Genomic DNA, 20,842 nt, shown 5'->3' with positions numbered 1-20,842 from the left:
TCTCTTCCATAAGGAGGCAGCTTTCCTTTTGCTTTTGCTGGAAATTTGAAGAAAAGTTGGTGATTTGGAAGGCTTTTGGAAGATAAATAAGGAAGAAAAATAAGAGGAAGCACTTTGGGAGCTTTGATAACCAAAATATCTCTTCCTTTTCCCTTTACCTATGCATATATATATATATTGGATGTATATTATATGAATATGTTAGTATGTTTTGGTGTTGATTTAAGGTGATTTTTGTGTTAAAAGAAACAAAATAAAGAAAAGGAAGCCAACTTGCAAAGATTTGGCTTGAAACAAGGTAAAAGGTATTATCCTTGATATGTTGCATGTTTTAGGCTTTTGGTTCCTTGGATCTATGTTATAAATGATGATTTTGAAGTTGAGAAATGTTGTTTTGCCATTTGAGATGTCTATGTGTGGGATTTTGTTCATGGCAGAAAGTTGCATAAAATTTACAATTTTGCCAATGATTTCGTCCCTCGTTTTGGTTGTCTTACCTGATGAATTATGCGTTCTATTATATCTTGTTGGAAAGATTTTTGAATTCTCTTTCCAATGATATATAGCTTATATGAATTAGAGATCATTTGAACTGTTAAATATTGTATGAACCAAAAGGACTGTTTTACCAAATAAACAGAGGAGAGTTTTTGCCACTAATTTCATCTCACGTTTTGACTATCTTATCTAATGAATTATGAGTGCTATTATAGCTTGTTGGAAAGCTCTCTGAATTCTATTTTCAATGATATATAGCTTGTATAAATTGAGAATCATTTGGATTGTTAAATATTGTATGAACCATAAGGGCTACTTTACCAAATAAACAGAGGAGTCTGTTTTTTGTCACTAATTTCATCTCACGTTTTGACTGCGTTATCTAATGAATTATGAGTTCTATTATAGCTTTTTGGAAAGCTCTTTGAATCATATTTTCAATGATATATAGCTTGTATGAATTAAAAACCGTTTGGACTATGAAATTATATGAAACAGAAGGCTGCCCTATCAAATAAACAGGGTTGTGAACAGTATTTCACAATTTTGGAAAGGAAAAGAAACAAAAGAAAGGAAAGGAAAGGAAAGAAATGAGAGAAAAAGTAAAGAAGAAAAAAATAAAGAAAAACAAGAAAAGAAATTTGGGGCTCAAGATTCAGGGGTCATTCTAAGAATATGGTCTGGTGAATTATGACTAGATTTAGATGGAAGCAAGATTAGTAATATATAAGACACGCATGCATGCTATGAATTATGAGGGGGCACTTTACACTACACTGTCCGCAGTAGGGCACGTCCGCAGTAGGACACATCCGTAGTAGGACATAGACCCCTAGTAGGGTTCGCTCGCAATAGAGCTCAATTTAGATTCAGAAATGGTATAGTGAAAAAAAAGAAAGAGAGGTCGAGCTTAGAAAAGTGTCAAATCCCTATAGTTAGCTTCCGGAAAGAATCAAATAGATAACAGATGGGATAAAGTATGACCCAAATAGTAAAAAATGAACTAGATTACCTCTTCAATCTCTTATAGAGGTTAGGATGTGAGGTTGAGTCTCGAAAGTGAGTTAGAACAAGAAAATAGATAGTTTACTTGATTTTTTCCCCTTACTAAGTGTTCTTATCACTCACTTCCTTTTCTTTCCTGATTATAGGTATAGGTGATCGAGGTAGCTACGAGGCAAGGTCAGGTTAGCGTAGGTAGATCTGGTTGGAGAAGGTTATCTCTGGTTTATATTACATGCATATAGTCGCATGTTCTTATTGATTTTTGACTTTTTGAGATGATGATACAGTTGTATATGATTACTTCACGTTTTCAGATGCTTTTAGAGGGGTTTTCACATGAGTATATACATCTTTTGTTCGCTTTCAGATTTTTAGTTTTCTTAGAATACTTTCTAAACACTTTTAGTGATGCATTTATTTTAACGTATTTTAAAAGAAAAAAAATAGACGCTCCGAATATTAATTTATAACATTTCTCCTTTGGTGGATAGTAATTCTGGGGAGGGATGTTACAAGTTTGTATCAGAACATGATTTTGGGAACCCAAAAGATGTTTTCTAAAACAAAATAGAGTAATCCAAAGTAACACAGAGATGGAATGCCCTCTAGCCAAGCTAACCACCCTCGCAGTCGATCACTATAAGTTAAGTTTTCACTTATACTTGTTGAGTTTTATGAAACTAGTGTGTTCATTTTCATGACCTATGAGTCAAACACTAGTAGATCCCTCTCAGATAAGCCACAGTGAATGAGCAACCCCCTAGGTATCCCAAGGGGCACTCAGTGCACATGATGTGCGAGAGATTTTCAGAGAGATGATGAGAGAACATAGAGGTGCTCCTACATAGGGAAGTGAGACGGCGCATACGCCACCAACTCAGGGACATGATATGAGGGAGGTTACTTCAGTATCTACAGCAGCCCAGTGAGGACTCAGTTGCATCCTATTTTCAACCTCCCTAGTATACACCAACTTCAAAAATTTGATGGTGTAAGGGACCCAATAATAGCTAAATAGTGGTTGGAATCAGTAGAAAGTGCAATGACCCTGTTTGACATGACCGACCAGGAGAGAGTGAGATATGCCACCTATCTTTTCAAGTCAGGGGCAAAAATATGGTGGAACTTAGTCAGGGAGACGGTCAATGTCTCAGAGATGACATTTCAATTGCCACATATTGTAATTCTTTCTATTCAGTATCATTCTCATTCAAAAAAACCATTATTTTCTAAGATATTATAGTTAACTAGATCACAAAGACTATGTATCAGACACAATGCTATCAATGTAATCAAATACACATAAATTATCGCAATTACACATTAAAATTTTAAAATATCTCACATAAGACATAAAATCGAAAGTTCACTATGTTCCCAATCATTTTTTATGACACAAATGTTTAACATTTTAAACTTTAATCTAATTGTGCCAATATTAATTATGGATAAGAATTTCACTAAATTCTATCAATCTCATAATTCCAATATTTAACTAATATATATGATACAATAAATGTATCATATATTTTGACTACAACCATTTCATCAACCCGTATTGATCTTTGAGTCATTTTATCTACGATAAAGTCTCTATTACATTTGCGTTAGGTCAAATACCTCGCATTACATTAATTTCGGAATAACGTTACAATAGTGAATATTCTCTCGTATATTATTAAACGTTGCTCTATAGCAAGCTGTAATGAATCCACTTAGTCCCAAAAATTTTCAAATTCTTGTCCCGAATAAGATCATTGATTACGGGGCTCATATTCATGCATGGATATTATCTCTTTTCCAATTAAGAGAATTCAACAGAGTATTAACAGTTTCGACATGCAATGTGATGGTCCCTAGTCAACAAACTTGCATGAAGTAGAAACATGTATTTCAAAACACCAATATGTGTTTTCAAAAGTTAGAATAAGATATTACATATCATTATACGTCGTAAGACTTACGAAACACATCTCATATGCAGATCCGAGTACTACACAACTTCCAAGGACTAGAAAATAGGTTTCATGTGCCAAGATGCACTGGAAATGGATGTTCACGCATTATCACGTGCCAAAATAAGCTCATATGCTCCTTCACGCATCAAGTTAACATTGCACGCCCCTCCACGTGTCGTAAAGAATCTGCAACACATCTCCACGTGCCAGGAATGAGTCAAACGCGCAGTCACGGGCTGGCTAATAGACGTCACGCACTTCCACGTGTCGGATTAAGTCGTCACGTGCTTACACGCATCGGTCAACGTTACGATCAATAATTTGATCGTTGAACGGTCAACAGACCCGATGGGTAGTTAGTCGGTTCAGATTTAATCTAGTTGAGTCAATGAGTTGACCCATTGATCGACGTGTCTTGACCAACAGGTCAGGTAATTAGGTTTTCTTAACCCGATTTCAACCTGAAATTGCACGATGGCACCGAAATATGTCGAAACGGTGACGAAGCGTAAAGACGCTTATGATCTTGGTTTTGGATCAATTTTGATCGATTCTGGTGTTAATTCGAGTCTTTTTTCAATTTAAAACATATAATATCATTCTAATCATTCATCCAACATGTTTCCCAACACCAACTTCATGCAATTTTGGCCGAATTAAATTTGAGCCCAAAAAAACAAAATTTTAAACAAAATTCAATATATAGATTCGAATTTCATAATATACGCAATACGATTCACAGAAAACATAACAAATATGTATCATAGGCTTTGATACCAATGTTGAAAATAATTAAATATGTCAGGATCAAATTCTATGAATTTTGTAAACAAGGATTTTGTGTACCCATATTGATTTTTGATGAAGCGTCTTTGAATACTGCACGAGGTGTTGACGTTAGTCTATTTTTACGACGCCATTTGTCCATGTATTACTTTTCATTTTGGGAGATGAATTTATTGCGCATTTTTTGTTTTGCAGAAGAAGAGAGGAGAGACTTTTTTTCTGAAAAGAACATCATTCAATGAGGAGGCAGTTTGGACAATTTATATATGTCCAACTGCCCTCCAACTCTTTCTCATAAGTGTCCATGACAGTTATATTAAACCGGGTCAGATTGACTCATCATGAGTAGACCCAGATCTAATAAAAAAATATTAAAAATAATTTCATATAATTTATTGATAAACGAGTAATCTGGGTTATTTTAATATTTGGATAAATATTTAACTAATAATTAAAGAAATTAACTATAGTATGAGGGTGTCAGACATTACTGCCCATTCACAGAATGATAAGGTTGAGGAAAAGAGAGTGAGGTTTGACTGGTTGGAAAAGAGATGCCCCACAAATGAAGCTACGGGATGATAGCTTCCCCCTTGGCAGTGTCGTACGAGGAAACGAGGGTGAAAGTTTATACCAAATGCGTGCTTCTCAAGTAAACCACATACTCCTATGAATTCAACATTCATCATATTCTGTACAAGTATTGACCAGAGCAAGAATACTAGAGACTATTGGGTTATCCCGTTTCCCACATTCCAAGTTGAAGGAGATAACGCAAATTCAGAAGGGAAAATATCAACCGTCAGGAGTTACCTGTTTGGGTTGAGAATTCACTTAGATTACTTAATTCTTCAATCTCATTGAAGCTCGTTTGACTTACTTTTTAGCTCACTTTGAATTAAATTCGAAATAAAGTTTTTATTTAATAATTCCACTTAAGTGTGGTTCAAAATTTTTTTGATGATGTTATTTATCTCGACAATAATTATCATATGATAATATCTTAGATTAATTCAAATAAGTTAGTATTATAAATTAGAATTGAATTCAAATGAATACATGTTTAAACTCAACTCAACTCACATATAACTCTAATTTTAATAGTGGTCTCATCTCATTGACGAGGAGTACGATTGTCAATTGGATGGGACAAACTTGCAATAGAATTGTTCAGCCTAAAGGAAATTACAATTTTAGAGCTTGAACTAGGATTAGGAAGAAAGAAGAATTCGACGAGAGAAATTGTAGTGTTGCTGTCATTCTCGAATTCAACAAGCTAAAATTGTTTCAGCTTAAATTTGGCTGCCAAACGTGCAAGCTTTATGGGTGGAAACAACTCCTAGACCAGATAAAGCTTTGTTAATCGAATAGGCAGGCAAAAGCTTCATGGGGTCATAATAACTCATTAAGTTAATAGGCCTAACAACTTTGTAGTGGGCCGATAATTGGACGGGGTAATATCACGTGCTACACACGTGCTTGGTCATTCTAAAACTCTGAAGTAGGAAGCGTTTAGATGAGCCAAACCAAACAAAAGGCGAAACGATCCATCTCATACGCCACAGTATTTAGCAACACACAACACCAACACCACCAAAACCAAAATTTTTGAAATTTCTCCTCCCACCCAGCCAAAAATTAACCTCATCGTAATTAAAAATTAACGAAATATTAATCACTAATTAATCATTGTTATCATGACTCAGCCTCCGGTGCTTCCACCGAACGGCGGCGGTGTTCAGGTGCGTTGCGCCGGTTGTCGTATGATCTTAACGGTGGGGCCAGGTGTCACCGAATTCATTTGTCCTACGCCTACGTGTCAGCTCCCGCAAATGCTTCCGCCGGAGCTCATGACCATGGCCGCTTCACCTCCCCCTCCTCTTCTTCCTCCTTTTCCTCCTCCTAATATTACTACTAATACTTCTTCTTCTACTAGAGGCGTTAGCGCTCACGTGCAGAATGTAAATGCAAAGGCCTTGTCGCACGTGCCGGCTCACGGTATCGATCCGACGAAGATACAGTTACCTTGTGCTAATTGTAAGGCGATTCTCAACGTGCCACATGGCCTTGTTCGCTTCTCGTGTCCGCAATGTGCGGTGGAGTTGGCCGTCGATATGTCCAAAGTCAAACAGTTCTTTCCTTCTCCTCCGCCGCGTCTTCTGCCGCCGCCTCCTGAGGAAGTCAACGAGGTTTCTCAATTTCTTTTAAAATTGCTTTAGTTATGCTTTTATATTGTCTAATTTATCAAACCTAGTTTTTTTTTTTTGGGTCTGTGCCTACTAGTACAGCTACATAATTATGCTAATTATGGATTATTCTATAGGGTTGTTTATTCAGATGCTGCTGATGGGAAAATTTACTTCTGAAGCAAACTTATATAATTGTTCTGTGTATTGTCTCTTCCAGTGCACTTTATAGACAGCGTTGTTTCTTATTCTTGTTTAAATTTCAAATAAGCAGAATGTGAGTGCTATGCTGGTCTAGGATTTTTAGTTACTGAATTACAGTAGTGGTACCTTGGAGTTTGGAGGTTTAGACTGATGTAACAAGTTTTAGGGTTATTTGAGGATTGGTAGTAATGGAGCTTCTCAGTTCCTGGTATTTGAGAATTTGTTACTAGCTGTTTTGAGTAGCAACTACGTTAAATTGAGATGCAGACTACAGTTGTCCCGGTATCCTTAAATGAGATACTATAATCTTCAGCTAAAAAAAGAAAGCTATCATATATGTTGATTATGTATTAATTGAAGCTATATTTGAGATGTCCTTATGGTTGCCACTCTGCATATTTTATCTTGTGGCACGTGTAGTGCTCAATTAACTGTTAACCGTGCCGAATATTTCATGTTTCTGAATTACTATGTTATATAAGGTATTTTTAGGTACTTCTAATCAGTTGAGATTGTCTTCTTCTTGTACTTTTTCTTTTTTTTCAATATGCCTGTTTGTTTGTGTCCGAAAACGTACATTTGTTGGGTGCATATACTGTTGCTTCTATCTTGTAATGACATATCTTGTTTAGGAATAGTGATTTACAAGGAAGATTTACATCTATATAGCATTTCTTATGAACTTAATTATGATAGAATCTGATAGCTTATGAGCTGTTCTTCAGACTCATAAGGAGGCGTTCAACAAGTTTTTGGTGGATGTTATAATTGTTTATTGCACCATAAAGTTTTTATAACATGCCGGTTTCTCTTGTTAAATTGGAACTATTTATAGAAAACCATTTAAAGAATATCATTTTAGTCATGTTGCATTTTTTCTAGAAGATTTTACTGATGGAAAGGGTTTGGTAGTGCTGATGATGCGTGTACGGGAATTTGCTTTTGTTTGGTCTGAATGGACAAGTAACCTTCCTGTTTGAGAATTGGATTATTCTGTTTGATCATTTCCATGTTTGACCATATATAAGTTCTCTATTATCTATAGTCATAACCATATGTCCTGTTAATTTCTGCTTTTATGGAAAATTAACCATGTGTTTTGCTGCTGAGCTCCCTGAATAGATATTTTTTTCTAGCACTGCTATGCTCCGTGTTACTGTTGGCATATTCTTGTTTCTTGTTCAATGTTTTCATTCTGACATGGAAACATGTCAGGTAGCCATTGAAGTGGAGCGAGAAGAAGATGAAGGTGGCATGGTGGGAGAAACATTTACTGATTATGTAAGTGTGTCATCTTCAAGAACCCTTTATTATTATTATTTTTCTGTATATGAGGAACAAAAAAGATTATTTAACATAGAGCAGAGGAAAGAGATACAAGATTTCAGACATGTGACGTCTGCTTAGTTAGCGGTATAAGAAACAACAATGGTATCTTTCTAAATTCACTTGAAAAACCAAATAGAAAAGAAAACCAGGAAAATTAACTTCATGCAGAAAAATCTTCCAATTAGAATGATCAAGAACAATGTTCTCTCTAAATTCACTTGAAATTATGCACACAAGAGTTCCAAAAAGTAACTCTATTATATTTGAGTTCATGGATAGAAGCCTGCTTTAGCCTTTTCTTTGTTGTTCGTTAACTTGTAATTTCTCTATTTGGCTGTTGAAGATTTTCAGAACCAGAATTTGAGATAAAATAGATGTTCTTTGTGTTTAGTGCCCTCCGAAACTGTAGAACCATTATTTCAGATAAAATTTATGTCGTTCTTTGCGTTCAGCGCCCTCCAAAAGTATCCATTGGACCACCTCACCCTGATCCTATAGTAGAGACATCATCCTTGTCTGCCGTACAGCCACCAGAGCCCACCTATGATTTACAAATCAAGGATGATTTGGAAAGTTCAAAAGCTTTGTCGTGCTTGCAGATTGAGACATTGGTCTATGCTTGTCAGGTATCTTTGTAAAACACAACTTATGCTTAATAATTCCAATTCTGCTTCTTCAACTTGTGAGATAATAATGATTTACATGGCAGAGACACCTTCAACACCTTCCAAATGGTGCTAGGGCAGGGTTCTTTGTTGGAGATGGAGCTGGGGTGGGTAAAGGTCGAACCGTTGCAGGGTTAATATGGGAGAATTGGCAGCAAGGGAGGAGGAAAGCATTGTAAGTTTTAGGTTGCAATCTCTTATGCAGATCTCTTTATAGAAAAACCTTTCCTTTCTTAATTGGAGAAAAAAAAAAAAGAAGGAAAGAAAAAAGATAGAAACTTATCAGATTGTTTAACTTGTGTGTTGCAATACTTTCTCCCTTTTCTTATGACCTTACAGGTGGATTTCAGTTGGTTCAGACTTAAAGTTTGATGCTAGAAGAGACTTGGATGATGTTGGGGCTACATGCGTTGAAGGTAAATCCTTAAATCACTTTTTTTTTGTTTTTCTCTTTAATGTGATGAAAGTGTTCATTTCTCTTAAGGAAAGAAAACAAATGAATATTGACATCACATAAATGAAGACATTATTGAATTAATTTTGCAAGGCCCATTGTGACATTGTCAGATGATTTATCCTATTGACCATCTTGCTTTTATTTTCACAGACTGCTGGCCCAATTGCTTACATTTTTGATATGTTTAATAAATTTTTTTGTTCCTTATGAATAATATATGTGTTTTCTTTCTTTAAGAAATCTCAATATTCTGAGAATTTCTGAAAATATGAACATTTTAACCTGAAGGAAACTCAAAGGTTTTCTTTTTATTTTAAACGAAATACCTAAATTCTTTGGGTTCAGGCTACAGAGGATGTCTGTGAATTGACTTAGTCGTGCATCATTCTAAGTTTTATGTTCCCCAATGTTCAAATCTCTGGATGTGTCTCATGGCTCTGTTTAGGGAGGAAATGCCAGTTGTATGGAAGTTAATGCAAATCTGGAAATGTAAGGGAGATTATTTTAAGTTTTTATTTGGTTGCTTTGTTGGTTTTTACCATTTCAAATTGTAATTGAGAGGCCTTTAACTTTAAAAAGGGCCTAGTTTGTATATGCTGGAAATTTAAGTTAGATTGAGGAGGCATAAATAGTAACCTCGTATGTCCTATTGAAGGTTTGCATGTCGTAATGGTGTCAGTCTCATTGATATCTTTGTTGCTTTTCAATAGTCTAACTACACTTTTAACATTCTAGTTATTCCCTTAGATTTGTTTATGACAATTTTGTTGAAGTTTTTGCTTAAATTCGAGTGTATATAGAAAATACTTGTTGGATCATCACTCATTAACTTAAACTGTTGACTAATGGTATCTCAATATGCTATCAGAGGCAATCTGGCCAAGCTCTGTTGTCTTTAAATTCATCCTATTACTGGTTAAATTATGAGAAGTTGTGTTGCTTTTTGTTGTTGTAATTGTTGGCAACTGTTGTAAAGGTGGTTTTGGCTGATTTGCATTGGGGGTGGGGGCTTGTTGGAGCTTAAATAATATTGTTGGCTTTTAGCCTACCATCTTACGCTATTTTAATTTGCTGATTTGTATGTTGCACATCTATCTCTTTTCTAGTTGGGAAATTTATGATATAGTTTGTTGGGATTGTAGTTTGTTGGTATTTCACTTTGTGTGACAATGTGATCGGTATTGGGAGAGGCCAGCATATGGTAAAATTGAAAAAAGAGAGGATAAAAATAACGAAATGTGCATAGACTAGCAACAAATTTGTGATGTCTGCATAACTAGTCTTTATTATCGCTACAGTTTATCCAGTTTATGAGTTGCCTGCAATTAGAACATTAAGAAATATTAATTTTTTGTATGCAGTGCATGCTTTGAATAAGTTGCCTTATTCTAAGCTTGATTCAAGGTCTGTTGGGATCAAGGAAGGAGTCGTGTTTTTGACATACAGTAGCCTCATTGCATCATCGGAGAAAGGTCGCTCTCGTCTGCAGCAGCTTGTGCAGTGGTGTGGAGCAGGATATGATGGTCTCATCATATTTGATGAGGTAATGGACTTCATTTAATTTGGAAAAGTTGTCTGTTTTGATTTAGATATATTGTAGGTTTCTAGAAATTTTTTGTTTGACTGATGGATTGGGTGCTCTATTGTTTCAATACATTCTTTTATGTTTTGTGCTAAGGGTCAACCGCTTTATTGTAGTGCCATAAAGCTAAAAATTTGGTACCAGAAGCCGGGAGTCAGCCAACACGCACAGGGGAAGCAGTTCTTGATATTCAGGTTTGTTTTCTTAACTGATCACTGCATGCTCCAACCTATTGATAGATATTGCACAAGCTTCTGTCTCTTTCTGTCAGTCTTTTGCTTTCTATATGTATATCTGTGTCTGCACACACACAGAAGCCCATTTATGTATGTCTGCAGTTACTTAAACATGCCTTGGTGCTGCAAATCAGAATTGTCTTAATTATAATCTGCCATGTAGAAAATGAAACAGATATTTGGCCAGGTGCCCTGACCTTCTAATGTTAATTTTATATAACAGGCTCGACTTCCTGAAGCACGTGTTATTTATTGCTCAGCAACTGGTGCATCTGAGCCACGCAATATGGGTTATATGGTCAGGTTGGGTCTATGGGGAGTCAGAACATGTTTTGATGATTTCCAGAAGTTTCTAGGTGTGAATTTTTTCCTATAACCAGTTCCTGTTTTTTCTTTTGTAATTTCATTTGTACTATTTTTTTGTTTTAAATTTATCTATAGTAAATGTTTAATAGAAACATGTTAGCGTGGCATGCAGTTGTTGGAGTATGTTGGGTTCATTGATATTTCAGTGACTATTTCTACTTATGAACATATATTTACTGTTACCGTACTTGATCTGACCTGGTATGATTTTCAGTGAATTGGATAATACTCTTATCTTTGAGAAGTCAAAAGCTGAATTTGTGGTACATTGACATCTTAGTGAGGCATACAGTTAAAGAGTTGCTTAGTTCATTTATATTACAGTAAATAGCTCAGTTAATCATATGATAAACTATTGTTTTAAGATTCAACTTTTATACAAGATAAATAAATATTATGAAATCAGTTGATCAAATTTCTTTCCCTAGCCTCTTGGATGCAAAGCTTTCTCTCACACTTTTAACATCTCATGGGTCGTACTGAATTGTTAAAAGTTATTTTATGCAGGTGCTCTTGATAAAGGTGGTGTTGGAGCACTAGAACTTGTTGCCATGGACATGAAAGCAAGGTTCTGAAGTTTAGAATAACTTTCTATAGTAGATTTATATGTAAATGTACTATCTTAGTTCATTCTTCTTTTCCACAATCAGGGGAATGTATGTGTGTCGTACTCTTAGCTACAAAGGGGTAGAGTTTGAGGTTATTGAGGCACCTTTGGAACCTGAAATGATGGTATGGAGCATTCCTCTACTTCAAAATTTGTAGCACCAAAAAATGTAAATGGTTTAACTTATTCATCACTTATTTATAAACCTTTAGAAGAGGTCATTATAAAGATACAGTCTGTTATATATCTACCATTATTACGAAAAATTTGTGATATTTATTCCTTTTTAAATTTGTATAATTTCTCTCTCTCTCTCTCTCTCTGTTTTCTTTCTTTCTTTTTTTTTTTAATTCTGATCTTTTAGATTATTTGCCTGTAAGTACTTTCTATTTCCAACGGAGATGTAGTTGCACTGTTTCCTGTAATCAGAAAACTACATTTAAATCTCCAAGAAGAGACTTAAATGTCAGCAAACCCTTGCTTCTTCTATTGTCTTTAACGATCCTTTGCATTTCCTAATATCAGATGACTTTTGTTGTAGGCAATGTATAAAAAGGCAGCAGAATTTTGGGCAGAGTTGCGTGTGGAATTGCTGTCAGCAGTTGCTTTTCTCAGTGAAGATGATAAACCTAATTTTAGTCAGTTGTGGAGATTGTACTGGTCAAGTCATCAGGTAATAAGAGGCTGGGGTTGTCCTTTCATCTTTTTACTCTCTTTTGTGGGCATGTTTTAAAGTTTTTTGTAATTTGCTTATCCATTAATTTTGTGCTATTTGTATCTCCATATGCTGTTGTAGCGTTTCTTTAGACACATGTGCATGTCAGCTAAGGTGCCTGCTACTGTAAGACTAGCTCAGAAAGCATTAGCTGAAGATAAGTGTGTGGTTGTTGGCCTTCAGAGTACTGGAGAGGCTAGAACTGAAGAAGCTGTGACAAAATATGTGTGTATCACTTGCCAATTCTTAATTTGTATTCATTTCCCATCTAATTCTATGAAGTTCTTGTTGTTTAATTTTGTCAGTTGATTGCTGTTTTTTACCTTGATTGGAATAGGGTGCTGAACTTGATGATTTTATTTCGGGGCCTCGGGAGCTGTTGCTGAAATTTGTAGAAGAAAACTACCCCTTACCTGTAAAGCCAGAACCTCTCACAGGTAGGAATTTGCATACTGAGTTATTTGATCTTTTGGCATTGTTGCTATAACTTGCATTCAATTTATAAATTTGTTATAGGAGAGGACAGTGTAAAGGAACTTCAACGAAAGCGGCATTCAGCATCTCCTGGTGTTTCTTGTAAAGGGAGAGTTAGGAAAGCTGCAAAATGGAAACCTCCAAGTGATGGTGAAAGTGATGAAGAATCTGACTGTGAGTTACTGTTTAGTGTACTTGCCAAAGGACTATATACTTTCTCTTTCATCATATATGGCTTTACAAAATATCATGTTTCCTTCAGACATTGGAGTTTGAAGGATTTTCTTGGTCATTAACATCTGATGATTAATTGCTCTTATTTCATTTTGATTTGGTGGAAACTTCTTTTGTAAGTCATTGGCTGTGTCACTTATTAAGTATATTTTTTGAGTGCACCTTTAGCTTTATTCAAAAAATTTGTTGATCATACCATATGCACAATACTGCTTAAAGTTTTAGTTTTACTAAAATGTTTTGTATTCAAACTGCTGAAATGCTGATAAATTTACCTTCATGTTGTAATTTTATATTATATAAATGCAGCTGATTCTGTGCATGAATCTACTGAATCTGATGATGAGTTTCAGATCTGTGAGATATGCAGCGGAGAGGAGGTAATTATTTCACTTGTTTAGATATTCTTAGTGTTGCAATACGTTATTATGCACTTTTTTTAATTGCTAGAAAGAAGTTGCTTGTTTAGATGTTTTGAGTGTCATCATTTTTTTATCATGTATTGTATTCTCAACTGTAGGAAAGGAAGAAATTGCTCCAATGTTCATGCTGTGGTCAACTGGTCCATTCTGGATGTCTAGTCCCACCTGTCATGGAATTAGTACCTAGTGATTGGTCATGTCATTCTTGCAAGGAGAAAACAGATGAATTTCTTAAAAAACAACTTGAGTATCAAACAGATCGTTTGCAGAGGTTTTTATACATTTAAAGTAGTTCCTGATTTTTCGTGAATTTTTATATTACTTTTTACTGTTATAAGTTGGTGTTCCTGGATCTGGTGTTGACAGGTTTGTTAACATTATTAAATTGTTTAAACGTCAGTAATTGTTCTATAAATTTAGGTACGAAACAGCTTCAAAACGTAAGTCAAAGATTTTGGATATAATTCGTTCGTTGGATCTTCCAAATAATCCTTTGGACGATATTATTGACCAGGTACATACCACATCCCTGATTGAGCTCTGAAAATGGTTTAGGATATGAAACTGAAAAATATATATATATATATATATATATATATATATATTTATTTATATTTATGTATGTATATAGATAGATAGGTAGGTAGATAGATAGATAGAGACAGATATAGTTCTAGACCAGATATTCACCTAGAAAACCAAAAGCAACTACACAAAGAGTTATAATAGTATCATAGTAACATTCTAGACTTGTTTGTGATAATGCAATGGTATAACAGGTCCCATCCCACATTTTCCTCTTTTATTTTTATGTGTGTTTTGTATCAACTCTCTGGGATTGTCCTTTCTTCTTGTTCTTTTGCCAAAAAGGAAAAAAAAAGACTCATACACTGAATTATTTATTATTTATAGTTCTTATGTTTGTTTTATACTTTTTGACCGGATATGTAATGTTGCTGTAGCTTGGGGGTCCTGACAAGGTTGCAGAAATGACGGGGAGAAGAGGCATGCTTGTTAGGGCCTCTAGTGGAAAAGGTGTAACTTATCAGGCACGGAACACGTGAGTTTGGACATTTTATTTTCTCTTTCACTGATGGTTTGCTCTTATTTCATGGTAAGCTGAATTTCTATTTGTTATCATTCTAGAAAGGATGTCACCATGGAAATGGTCAACATGCATGAGAAACAGCTTTTTATGGACGGCAAGAAGTTGGTTGCAATCATATCTGAAGCTGGATCAGCTGGTGTTTCTTTGCAAGCTGACAGAAGGGCAGAAAATCAGGTATGTCGCACTATATGGATGATTTCTTGTCTGCATGGGAGCCTTGAAAGTTTCTTTGGTCGGATTCCTCCCTCTAGTTTCTGCTCAGTGAAAATTTGATCTATGATCCACAGTGCGCTTTCAAGATACATAATTGGAGCATTTTCTTCTCTAGTTGTGTTGTTTTCTTATATTTCTATTCATTACAGAAAAGGAGGGTTCATATAACATTGGAACTTCCTTGGAGTGCTGACAGAGCAATACAACAGTTTGGAAGAACTCACCGTTCAAATCAAGCTTCAGCGCCTGAATATAGGTGGACTTTTGTTGATAATTTCCATCCTATAGATTGTTGGTTTTTAAATAGAGGTGGCAAATCCAATGTTTATTTAGGTTCAGTTGTTTGTTCTTGTTAATTTGGCTCGTACATTGAAAATAAACTCTTTATTTTCTGTTCCCCAGTTTGTATGACAGAATGACAACTCGTGATCCTACCTGAAAGGTCTTTGGCTCAGCTAATTACAAATTAGAAAATGATATAAGTTATTGAATTTTTAACTGAATTCTATAGCACCTAAACTAGAATAGGTGGTTTTTCGTTGATCTTTTAGGTAAGGCACTATAAGTGGAGTTACAATTTAAAGCAAGGTAAATGAAGTTCATTGATTATGTATGAGAATGACCTAAATTAAAGCAATTAGTTGCTCATATGTAATTGACTACCATGTATAAAACTTTAGATGACAATAAAGCCAAGAGTCTTCATTTAAAGAATGACAGGGAATATAGGAAATATGTTCAAGGATGAGGTTGTTGGCATGGATGAATGCAAAACGATTATTTCAAGGACTTATAGTTTTTGCATTATTTGTAATTTAAAGGTTGAAGTGGAGCGTTGGAAACTTTTAGATTATTGCAGAGGTTAGATGAGTTTGATGAGTTGTAGGAAAGTTAGATTTTTCTTTTTTGCTGTCTGCTTATGTAGTTGGGTATGTTAGCTGGATAAAGAATGGACTAAAACTGTTGTTCTTTATCTGGCATGTGCATTAGAACAGTGAGCAGAACTTTGTCTAGCATAGTGCAGACAATGCTATGTTTAAAATGTTAAAATATAAGCTATGACTTGTGACTTAATATGGGAAAGAGTGGTTTTCTATAGAAGCCATCATATTTTGGATAAAGTAGGGTTGAGTTGAGTTGAGTTGGGTGGAGTTGATTAAAAATTAAATTTGGTATATTGTTTCTTCTTAGTCTTGCTGAGGGAATGGAGTATGATTGTCTCATGGGAGAAATGAAATCACTCTGAACTCATTGATCAGTAACCTTAATCATGTTATATTGTGACATACGTCGATACGTGGGTACCACAAACATAGGTATTCGTAGAGCTTTATTAGTATGCTACATTTGCTGGACCAGTATCTGATTTTCTTCTACTTCAGAGCAGTGAGGGAATGATGGGATATGAGTGAAACACCAGACACTGACTACATTGGTCTGTTCCTTTGAACATGATGTATTATGATACATGTTGATATTTGGATACCTCAAAGATATACATTGGCTGAGCGTCATTAGGCTGCTGATTTTTAAAACAGCATCTGATTTTTTTTATATATATTGTAGGCTAATCTTTACTAACCTTGGTGGAGAACGGCGGTTTGCATCCATTGTAGCCAAAAGATTAGAGTCTCTTGGAGCCTTAACTCAGGGAGATCGCAGGTCTGTTGGATTTTGCCTTTTTTTTTTTTTCCTCTCAGACATTTAAGTTTATGCTTGAACAGTTTATCCTCTGTTGATGGTGTTTCATTCCCCTTTTTTATGCTTTTCAGGGCAGGACCAACCTTGAGTGCTTATAATTATGATAGTGCTTTTGGGAAGAAGGCCTTGATGGTGATGTATAAAGGAATAATGGAGCAGGTTTTTATAATCTTCTTCTAATAATGTTATTTGACTGCACTTCAAGTTTGTATAATAAAGAAGAATAAAAAATAAATAAGAAAACAAGCTAGATATTGTGGGGAAGTAACTAAGGTTCAATTTTCAGGATGATTTGCCAGTTGTACCACCTGGGTGTTTATCTGAGAAACCAGAAACCATTGAAGAATTTATGATTAAGGCAAAAGCTGCTCTAGTGTCTGTCGGAATAGTTAGGGATACAGTTCTTGGTAATTTCTCATCAATATTCTTTCACCACAATTTGGTGGATGAAAATATGAAATTTTCTCATTTATTGTCCACTTCTTGCTTCTTGAAGTCCTGCAAACTTAACATGCAGTTATTCTGTAAATTATAAAACATTCTCTGTCATAGTGAAATTGATTTAGTTATTATACAATGATCAGAACATTATAGTCCTGGATATCCTGCAGGTAACGGAAAAATATCTGGGCGTATTGTTGATTCAGACATGCATGATGTTGGACGTTTTCTAAACCGGCTCCTAGGACTGCCTCCTGAGATTCAAAATAGGTCTGCTATTTGTCATTCAAAAATTAATGTGCCCATGTCAATTGAAACTTTAATATCCTAATCACTATTATCTTTGTACAGGCTTTTTGAGTTGTTCATCAGCATCTTGGATCTTCTTGTTCAGAATGCACGCATAGAAGGGAATCTTGATTCTGGGATTGTTGATATAAAGGCTAACAGTATTGAATTACAAGGAACTCCGAAGGTTAAGTCTTCTGCTAGGTTTCTTACTGTCTTTACATATTTAATTGTACTAATTTTCATTTCTTACAGACTGTTCATGTCGATAACATGTCCGGGGCATCAACAATGCTCTTTACTTTTACTCTAGATCGTGGAATCACGTGGGAGGTATCTTTTATCTTATATTACTTGACTGGATTAATGGTATTGTAGTACCTGCATAAATTGTAATTCATTTGTCTGTGTTAGTCTGCAACTACCATGCTTGAAGAGAAGCAGAGGGATGGGCTTGGTTCGCCAAATGATGGTTTTTATGAATCTAAAAGAGAATGGTTGGGAAGACGTCACTTCATTTTAGCATTTGAAAGGTATTCTATTGTATTTTCCTTTTATCTTCTTTTTAATAAGTATTACATTGGTTTTTGTACTTCAGTAGATTTATCAAAATGCTACCTCCTTTCATTAGTGAAAATAATGAGCAGAAGCTAATTATGGTGAGATGGTTAGATTTTTAATGAGAACTCAGACAAATTCTCTGGAAATAATGTTTGTAGTAGAACTAAATATTTAATTTCGTTAGTATGCTTAGAATGAAATGTGATATTTCTTTGTAATGCTGATCATTTTCTTAGTAAAAATGTGCAAATTTCTTCTGCTGGACTTACTCCTTTTATTTCCAATTTTGTTCCAGTACTTCAGCTTCTGGAATGTTTAAAATAGTCCGTCCTGCTGTTGGGGAATCACTAAGGTATCAAAATTAATAATTTAGTGTCTTCATCAACTTTTACAATTAAAGTTGTGTGTTCAAAATCCAATTTTTCTTTCTACAGGGAAATGACTTTGTCAGAATTAAAGAACAAATACAGGAAATTGACCTCTTTAGAGAAGGCTCGTAGTGGTTGGGAGGATGAATACGAAGTTTCATCCAAACAGGTATCCATTCTAAATTCAGACATATTTATCACCATTATGTTAACCTTCCTCACTGAAATCGCAGTAGAAATTCAAATCTTACTACTTTTATATCATTATGTTAGGAACCCAATCAATTATTTAAGCAAAACAGCCAAAAATATAAACAAATTATAAAATGGAGATTATTTTATTGATTAAAGGGGATTTACAATGATAGACAAACAATTCGAAGAGTCGTAACATCCCAATTTCAACCATTTGAGACGTCAAAACCTCCCTAATCAACCCTAAGACTGCCCATAATCAGTGGCTGGCCAAACCCTAATTTTTTCTCTTCCTTTCTCTTTTGACAACCTAACTTCCTTTATATGGTAAACTTTACCTTCTTAAAGTAGGATAAGTGTCCTCCTAGGTCCTAATAGTTTCTTTTTGGTATGATTATTCATGGATAGTGTCTGAACCTGTTGATTGGTTGGTGGCTCAATAGCCCATTGGAACATGTGAAACCAAAACCATGCCCTAGTGAAGACAAAGGAATTTATTGTTGTACATTTTTTCACTGTTTCTTTGTCATGTAGTGGCTCTCCAATGAAATAAATGATGGATTAGAAATGGATTATTGCCATCCATTAATCTGTTTAACGTTGTGCTATTCTGCAGTGCATGCACGGGCCCAACTGTAAGCTTGGGAACTACTGTACAGTTGGCAGAAGAATTCAAGAAGTTAATGTTTTGGGGGGCCTTATTCTTCCTGTTTGGGGTGCCATTGAGAAAGCTCTTTCTAAGCAGGTAACAAGTTTACACATTTCTTATTCCTTGCACAAGCTCACCGGTTCAACTTCAGGATGCATTTGCCTTCACGTATTTTGCCATGCAATAATACTTCATGTATAATGCATGGGTATTATTAATATTAATGTGCTGACTTTTTATCATGTAATTAAGTGATTTTGAAATAAAAATAAAGAAACAAATAAATTACTCAATCACATAATGACATATCAATTGTTAGTATCCATTAGTTACCATCCGGTAGTGCATCTAGTATTACTCTCTGTCAACTGATTATTATGTGTTCCTTAGTTGTGAGTATTAATATATATGTACATGGAAACTGTTAGGTGTAGATGCCCTGATACCTGTTTTTAAATCATGATCTCCCTTTCCTGATGTCAGGTTATCATTAGAAAGGCGAAATTTCAATTAGTTTCTCATAAAAGAATCTGGAAAAAAATGTCATCTAGTGTAAATTTCCTATACTTTGTATTATGGGTGAACTCGAGCTGAGGTGTCTCGGATTCAATTCGGTGTTTGGCTTGAATGAGCCGAACTTGAGTAAGAATAGCCTCAGTTTGAGTTCAAGTCTCCCCGGTTCCACCCTTACTCTGTATAAAAACATCATAACATTGGCATATATGCTTATTGTCAAGAGCTAAAGCCTGAAACTGATCTCTACAGGCCCGCCAAAGTCATAGGCGGCTCCGGGTAGTGCGAGTAGAAACCACCACAGATAAAAAGCGAATTGTTGGGCTTTTTGTTCCAAATGCAGCAGTTGAAACTGTGCTACAAGGTCTGTCCTGTCTCGCTCTCACTCACTTTCGCACATTCACACGCACACACAGAGTGACAATCTCCATTATTCATAAATCTTACTATCAGATTTAGAGCTTTCATAGCCGAACTAAAATTAATCCATTGGTGACTTGAACAGATTTGGCATGGGTTCAAGATCTCGATGATTGAGATGTGCATATGCATTGGATTTATGTTTTGACTGGTGATTAATGTAACAAATCTATAAAAGTGTCGGATCCGGAACATACCTAAAAACCAGCACCAGCCTTTTAACCGAAACAACAAAGAGGAAGTTATTAGCAAGTGCACAATGGAATGGCATTGTGCAGTCTGATTCATTTTGATTTTTTGCTGTTGCTCCATTTTTTGGCATATAATTTTGTATATTATATTAGCATATTAGTTACCCCAGGCCAATGACAAATAATAGATGGGTACTATAGGTTGTAGTTCTTGACTTTGAACCTGTCCTTGTATAACTCTGTCTGCTGATGTTTTTTCAAAGTTATAGGTGAAATAGAAATATAAAATTTTTGCTCTAAATCATGGTTATTTGGCTATTTTTAGTGTTGTACATTTCAAGTTGGAAATTATACGGATCTTAGGATGAAAGGAAATTTGATATATGATATGGTGAATGTAATACACAATATGATACATATCGACCAAGACACTTTTGGAATATATTTAAAAATTTTAGAACTTTGGGACA

The 20,842-nt window shown here is 35.1% G+C and overlaps 1 protein-coding gene across 1 annotated transcript; it reads left to right on the top strand.

Moving 5' to 3' along the window:
- Positions 1 to 5,771: 5,771 nt before the first annotated feature.
- LOC123198004 (protein FORGETTER 1) lies at positions 5,772 to 20,673 on the top strand. The gene is made up of 32 exons (XM_044612573.1): positions 5,772 to 6,436; positions 7,853 to 7,918; positions 8,419 to 8,592; positions 8,676 to 8,806; positions 8,971 to 9,047; positions 10,450 to 10,631; positions 10,787 to 10,864; positions 11,130 to 11,262; positions 11,780 to 11,840; positions 11,923 to 12,004; positions 12,421 to 12,552; positions 12,676 to 12,819; positions 12,932 to 13,031; positions 13,111 to 13,242; positions 13,612 to 13,682; positions 13,823 to 13,995; positions 14,145 to 14,238; positions 14,687 to 14,784; positions 14,871 to 15,006; positions 15,195 to 15,301; positions 16,612 to 16,707; positions 16,818 to 16,905; positions 17,033 to 17,153; positions 17,358 to 17,457; positions 17,539 to 17,662; positions 17,731 to 17,808; positions 17,890 to 18,008; positions 18,332 to 18,388; positions 18,471 to 18,573; positions 19,216 to 19,344; positions 20,014 to 20,125; positions 20,267 to 20,673. Exons 1-32 carry the CDS (start codon positions 5,945 to 5,947, stop codon positions 20,296 to 20,298), a joined length of 3,822 nt encoding a protein of 1,273 aa, XP_044468508.1. The 5' UTR covers positions 5,772 to 5,944; the 3' UTR covers positions 20,299 to 20,673.
- The last annotated feature ends 169 nt before the right edge of the window (positions 20,674 to 20,842 follow it).

Source organism: Mangifera indica, chromosome 15, assembly GCF_011075055.1.
Source record: "Mangifera indica cultivar Alphonso chromosome 15, CATAS_Mindica_2.1, whole genome shotgun sequence".
Taxonomy (NCBI): Eukaryota; Viridiplantae; Streptophyta; class Magnoliopsida; order Sapindales; family Anacardiaceae; genus Mangifera; species Mangifera indica.
This window is presented reverse-complemented; position numbering and strand designations above follow the sequence as displayed.

Coding starts and splice junctions, on each gene's coding strand:
- LOC123198004 (XM_044612573.1), top strand. CDS start 5,945: ATGACTCAGCCTCCGGTGCTTCCACCGAACGGCGGCGGTGTTCAGGTG. Junction 6,437..7,852: donor CTCCTGAGGAAGTCAACGAG/GTTTCTCAATTT, acceptor GAAACATGTCAG/GTAGCCATTGAAGTGGAGCG. Junction 13,032..13,110: donor AAAGCCAGAACCTCTCACAG/GTAGGAATTTGC, acceptor AATTTGTTATAG/GAGAGGACAGTGTAAAGGAA.